We start from the raw sequence: 6664 nt of genomic DNA on the forward strand, positions 1-6664 counted from the left end.
AAAGACTCAAAGACACAGAGACTCAAAGACACAGAGACACAAAGACGCAGAGACTCAAGGACACAGAGACTCAAAGACACAGAGACACAAAGACATAGAGACTCAAAGACACAAAGACACAGAGACACAAAGACATAGAGACACAAAGGCACAGAGACACAAAGACACAGAGACACAAAGACACAGAGAGACAGAGACACAAACACACAGAGACACAGAGACTCAAAGACACAAAGACACAGAGACACAAAGACACAAAGACACAGAGACACAAAGACACAAAGACGCAGAGAGACAAAGACTCAAGGACACAGAGACTCAAAGACACAGAGACACAGAGACTCAAAGACACATAGACTCAAAGACACAAAGACACAGAGACGCAGAGAGACAGAGACTCAAGGACACAGAGACTCAAAGACACAGAGACACAAAGACAAAGACACAAGGACACAGAGACTCAAAGACACAGAGACACAGAGACTCAAAGACACAAAGACACAGAGAGACAGAGACACATAGACTCAAAGACACAGAGACACAAAGACACAGAGAGACAGAGACACAGAGACACAAAGACACAGAGACACAAAGACGCAGAGACTCAAAGACACAGAGACACAAAGACACAAAGACGCAGAGACACAAAGACACAAAGACGCAGAGAGACAGAGACTCAAGGACACAGAGACTCAAAGACACAGAGACACAGAGACAAAGACACAAAGACAAAGACACAGAGACGCAGAGACTCAAAGACACAGAGACACAAAGACACAAAGACGCAGAGACACAAAGACACAAAGACGCAGAGAGACAGAGACTCAAGGACACAGAGACTCAAAGACACAGAGACACAGAGACTCAAAGACACAAAGACACAGAGACACAAAGACACAGAGACACAAAGACATAGAGACACAGAGACACAAAGACACAGAGACACAGACACAAAGACACAGAGACTCAAAGACACAGAGAGACAGAGACTCAAGGACACAGAGACTCAAAGACACAGAGACACAAAGACACAGAGACACAAAGACATAGAGACACAGACACAAAGACACAAAGACACAGAGACACAGAGACTCAAAGACACAGAGACTCAAAGACACAAAGACACAGAGACACAAAGACACAGAGAGACAGAGACTCAAAGACGTCTCATGGCGTCTCGTCTGTCCTCAGATCTCAGCGTGGCGGTTCTGGTTCTGGTCTCCGCTGCAGCGGTGCTGTCCGTGTTCCTGGTGGCCAGCTTCAAGACCTACAGAACCACCTGGTGAGCACCGGGGCCGAGAGAACGTCTGAAGGTTCTGCTGGTTCTCTCACATGTTCTGTTGGTTCTCTCACATGTTCTGTTGGTTCTCTGATGTTCTGTTGGTTCTCTCACATGTTCTGTTGCTTCTCTGATGTTCTGTTGGTTCTCTCACATGTTCTGCTGGTTCTCTCACATGTTCTGTTGGTTCTCTCACATGTTCTGTTGGTTCTCTGATGTTCTGTTGGTTCTCTCACATGTTCTGTTGCTTCTCTGATGTTCTGTTGGTTCTCTCACATGTTCTGTTGGTTCTCTGATGTTCTGTTGGTTCTCTCACATGTTCTGTTGGTTCTCTGATGTTCTGTTGGTTCTCTCACATGTTCTGTTGGTTCTCTCACATGTTCTGTTGGTTCTCTGATGTTCTGTTGGTTCTCTGATGTTCTGTTGGTTCTCTCACATGTTCTGTTGGTTCTCTGATGTTCTGTTGGTTCTCTCACATGTTCTGTTGGTTCTCTGATGTTCTGTTGGTTCTCTCACATGTTCTGTTGGTTCTCTGATGTTCTGCTGGTTCTCTCACATGTTCTGTTGGTTCTCTCACATGTTCTGCTGGTTCTCTCACATGTTCTGCTGGTTCTCTCACATGTTCTCCTGGTTCTCTCACATGTTCTGCTGGTTCTCTCACATATTCTGCTGGTTCTCCGACATATTCTGGGTCCTAGGGTTTACCTGGTGAAGAGGATCTCCGGCCCGCCGCTCCCTGACCCGGCCAAGTCCTTCCTGCAGGACGTCCACTCCCAGGTGAGCTCGTACGCCTCCTGGTGGCCATCAGGGCACATGACACATTGGAGGAGCACAACCAGACTATAAAGACCCCCCCCCCACAGGGCGGGCTGAGCCCCCACTTCACCGCTGAGTCCTTCCACTCGCTCCTCAAACCCGTGGAGGTCGTCCCCGTGGAGGTCGTCCCCGTGGAGGTCGCCCCCGTGGAGGTCGCCCCCGCCGTGGACGCCGTAGCGGCGCCGCTGGAGAAGATGAGGAGCGACAGCAGCCACGAGTCCACCAGCTCCAACTTCTCCAACCCCAGTTACACCCAGCTGTGTCCTCCTCCTCCTCCTCCTCCTCCTCCTCCTGCTCCTCCCATCTCCTCGCTCACCGCGGGGAACCTGGTGCCCTGCGGCGCCGATACGCCGTACGGGCCCGTTGGCGGCGGAGTCGGAACAGTGGAACAGGAATTGAGAGGGGAAGAGGAAGAGGAGGTCCGCCTGCTGCTCTCCAGAGGAGGAGGAGGCGGGTCCATGGCAGTGGAGTCGGACTACGAGAAGGTGGAGGAGGTGGAGGAGGTGAAGGAGGTGGAGGAGGTGGAGGAGGTGAAGGAGGTCCGGGTGGAGCGGGTCCGGCTCCAGAGTCTGGACTCGGGCGTGGGCAGCGGCGAGGAGGTCAGCCAGGAGAGCCTGGAGGAAGAGAGCATGAATACGCTGCAGGGCGAGGAGGAGGAGGAGGAGGAGGAGGAGGAGGAGGAGAAAGAAGTCGATTTTCAGAATGTGCTCAGAGGTGTTCTTGACCGCGGGTCCAATCGGGCTTCAGGCGTCAGCAGCGACGAGGAGGAGGACCTGGATGAATCCTCTTCCTCCCCCTGCCTCCTGCTTCCTCCTCCTGTTAGCTCCTCCCCCTGCCTCCTGCTTCCTCCTCCTGTTAGCTCCTCCCCCTGCCTCCTGGCCCTGTTCAGCGGGTTGCGTCCAGCTCAGAGTCCTCTAGTGGAGACCAGGCCTCTGACGTCCGCCTGCGGCTCGGTGGAGCCCTCTAGTGACGGGTACGTGTAAGAGCGGACGAGTTCTCCTCATTAAAACATCAAGAGAACATTATTAAAACAACAAGAGAACATTATTAAAACAACAAGAGAACATTATTAAAACAACAAGAGAACATTATTAAAACAATAAGAGAACATTATTTTAACAACAAGAGAACATTATTAAAACAACAAGAGAACATTATTAAAACAATAAGAGAACATTATTAAAACAATAAGAGAACATTATTAAAACAACAAGAGAACATTATTAAAACAATAAGAGAACATTATTAAAACAAAAAGAGAACATTATTTTAACAACAAGAGAACATTATTAAAACAATAAGAGAACATTATTTTAACGACAAGAGAACATTATTAAAACAGAATGAGAATAAACACATTGACATGAAGAAACTCACATTAAAAAGCAGAAAACTCACAAAATCGTAAATCTAAACTTGTTTTTTATGAGGAGCCTCAAAGCTTCAAATGTAAGGTTTGATCAGGTGATAAAACACGAGAGAAATATATGAATTATATGATTATATGAGTTATATGAGTTGTTTTCCTGACGTGTGAAGGGAACATGGCCGATCACATGACGAGCGTCTTTCAGTCGTGATTTAGTTTTTCCTGCTAACGAATAACTTTAAGCTCGTAAACGTTTGTCACGTTTTTGTGCCGAGCACATCTTCATCGTGAAGACTCGTGTTCACGTTCATGTTCATGTGGATGTCCTCTAGCGCCCCCTGGTGGTCGAAACCTCAGAGCGATAACTTTAACGTCATATGAACAAATGTATTTATATACTCACTATGACAGCTTTAATAAAAGTCCTGTTTTAAAAGTTGTTGTTGTTTTTGTTATTATCCAAAATATATTTTTCTACAAATAAATAAAAAGTGTTTATCTGTTGCCATTCGGTTGTCCTGTTGTTGTTTTGTTGTTGTTTTGTAATGACGTACATACAAATATTGCACACACATAAGTACATATATATATATATACATATGTGGCACTCTGGACATTTTAAGGGTAAATATTGTTGTCAGAATTGTTATTGTATTGTGTTAGTACCTTGCCCCCATCATCCTTATGTTCTTGTTATTATCATTTTAAACGCTTTGTGTTAACTTAAAGCTCACCTGCTTTCAACTGAAGTAGCTGCAGGGCGATACTTGTGTTCACCAGTAGGGGGCAGTAGCGGGTTTTGCGATGACTGGCGCCGTAATTCTTGTCTTAAACAAACAAGTTAGACCAGCAGATCACAGTGACGCAGCTATTAATGTGAGTCTGTTGGTGTTTACAGGTGAGAAACCTACACAAGCACCATGTATATATTAATGTGATGCTCGCTCGCTTTGGCGGTGCTATATTCTGATAGTTATTAAGCGTGAAGTAGTTAAAGGGAAGACGGTTAATTAAGGCTAGCGCCGTTTAGCTAGCGGATGCTAATCGCGCGCTAGCTAGCGGACAAGACAGTGTCCGTGACGTCACCTAAAGGTCACCATGGAAACATGGTCACTGACGTCTATGTAGGCGCTGAGTCCCCTCCAGGGCCGCGAGGAGACTCGGCGAGAGGGCGTCACCACCTGGTGCCTCTCGGTCTGTGGATTCACAAGGGGGATGGCAACAACAACAAAAATAAAAAATAAAAAATATATATGTGTATATATATATATATACATATGTGTATATGCATATATACATGTGTGTATATTATATAAATATATTTATTTTCATTGATGCTCTGATGTGCACCGTTGCTGTGATTATTGAAATTTCCCCACTGCGGGACAAATAAAGGAATATCATATATCCTATATATGTACATATGTGTGTATATATGTGTATATATGTATATATACATATGTATATATATATATATGTATGTATATATATATACACTACCGTTCAAAAGTTTGGGATCACCCAGACAATTTTGTGTTTTCCATGAAAACTCACACTTTTATTTATCAAATGAGTTGCAAAATGTATAGAAAATATAGTCAAGACATTGACAAGGTTAGAAATAATGATGTTTATTTGAAGTATTAATTTTTTTCTTCAAACTTTGCTTTCGTCAAAGAATGCTCCTTTTGCAGCAATGACAGCATTGCAGACCTTTGGCATTCTAGCTGTTAGTTTGTTGAGGTAATCTGTTGACATGTCACCCCACGCTTCCTGAAGCACCTCCACAAGTTGGATTGGCTTGATGGGCACTTCTTGAGGACCATACGATCAAGCTGCTCCCACAACAGCTCAATGGGGTTGAGATCTGGTGACTGGCCACTCCATTACAGACAGCAAGCTGCCTGCTTCTTCCCTCAAGAGTTCTTCACAATGTGGAGGCGTGCTTTGGGTCATTGTCCTGTTGGAGGAGGACATTGGCTCCAATCAAGCGCTGCCCACAGGGTATGGCATGGCGTTGCCAAATGGAGTGATAGCCTTCCTTATTTAAAATCCCTTTTACCTGGTACCTCCCACTTTCCCAGCACCAAAGCAGCCCCAGACCATCACATGACCTCCACCATGCTTGACAGATGGTGTCAGGCACTCTTCCAGCATCTTTTCACCTGTTCTGCGTCTCACAAATGTTCTTCTGTGTGATCCAAACACCTCAAACTTGGATTCATCTGTCCAGAACACCTTTTCCAATCTTCCTCTGTCCAATGCCTGTGTTCTTTTGCCCATACCAATCTTTTCTTTTCATTGGCCAGTCTCAGATATGGCTTTTCTTTGCCACTCTGCCTAGAAGGCCAGCATCCCGGAGTCGCCTCTTCACTGTCGACGTTGACACTGGCGTTTTGCGGGTACCATTTAAAGAAGCTGCCAGTTGAGGACCTGTGAGGCGTCTATTTCTCAAACTAGAGACTCTAATGTACTTGTCTTCTTGCTGAGTTGTGCACCGGGGCCTCCCACTTCTCTTTCTGCTCTGGTTAGAGCCCATTTGTGCTGTTCTCTGAAGGGAGTAGTACACACCGCTGGAGGACATTTTCACTTTCTTTGCAATTTCTCGCATGGAATAGCCTTCATTTCTAAGAACAAGAATAGACTGGCGAGTTTCACAGGAAAGTTCTTTTTTTCTGGCCAGCCATTTTGAGTGTCTTATCGAACCCACAAATGTGATGCTCCAGATAATCAACTAGCTCAAAGGAAGGCCAGTTTTATAGCTTCTCTCATCAGCATAACTGTTTTCAGCTGTGCTAACATAATTGCACGGGTTTTCTAATCAGACATTAGTCTTCTAAGGCGATTAGCAAACACAATGTACCATTAGAACACTGGAGTGATAGTTGATGGAAATGGGCCTCTATACACCTCTGGAGATATGTCATTAGAAACCAGACGTTTCCACCTAGAATAGTCATTTACCACATTAACAATGTATAGAGGGTATTTATGATTAATTTAATGTTATCTTCATTGAAAAAAACAATGCTTTTCTTTGAAAAATAAGGAAATTTCTAAGTGATCCCAAACTTTTGAACGGTAGTGTATGTGTGTATATATGTATATATATATATATATAATATATGAGTGTGTGTTCTTGTCATTGTGTTCTTTACGGTGCTGTGGACTACAAGCTTTGTCTTTAATGACGTCCCGTC

General features: G+C 44.8%; 1 protein-coding gene across 2 annotated transcripts in view; it reads left to right on the forward strand.

Annotated features, from left to right (window-relative positions):
• LOC130190112 (uncharacterized) overlaps positions 1-3903 on the forward strand; it is an 8231-nt gene extending 4328 nt beyond the window's left edge. For both annotated transcript variants that reach the window (XM_056409311.1, XM_056409312.1), the window contains 3 exons: positions 1192-1282; positions 1978-2056; positions 2143-3903. In XM_056409311.1, coding sequence (XP_056265286.1) covers positions 1192-1282; positions 1978-2056; positions 2143-3078 — 1106 coding nt within the window. In that variant the 3' untranslated portion in view covers positions 3079-3903. The remainder of the gene's footprint in view (positions 1-1191; positions 1283-1977; positions 2057-2142) is intronic.
• Positions 3904-6664: the final 2761 nt, after the last annotated feature.

This window comes from Pseudoliparis swirei, chromosome 24, assembly GCF_029220125.1.
Source record: "Pseudoliparis swirei isolate HS2019 ecotype Mariana Trench chromosome 24, NWPU_hadal_v1, whole genome shotgun sequence".
In the NCBI taxonomy this organism is placed as follows: domain Eukaryota; kingdom Metazoa; phylum Chordata; class Actinopteri; order Perciformes; family Liparidae; genus Pseudoliparis; species Pseudoliparis swirei.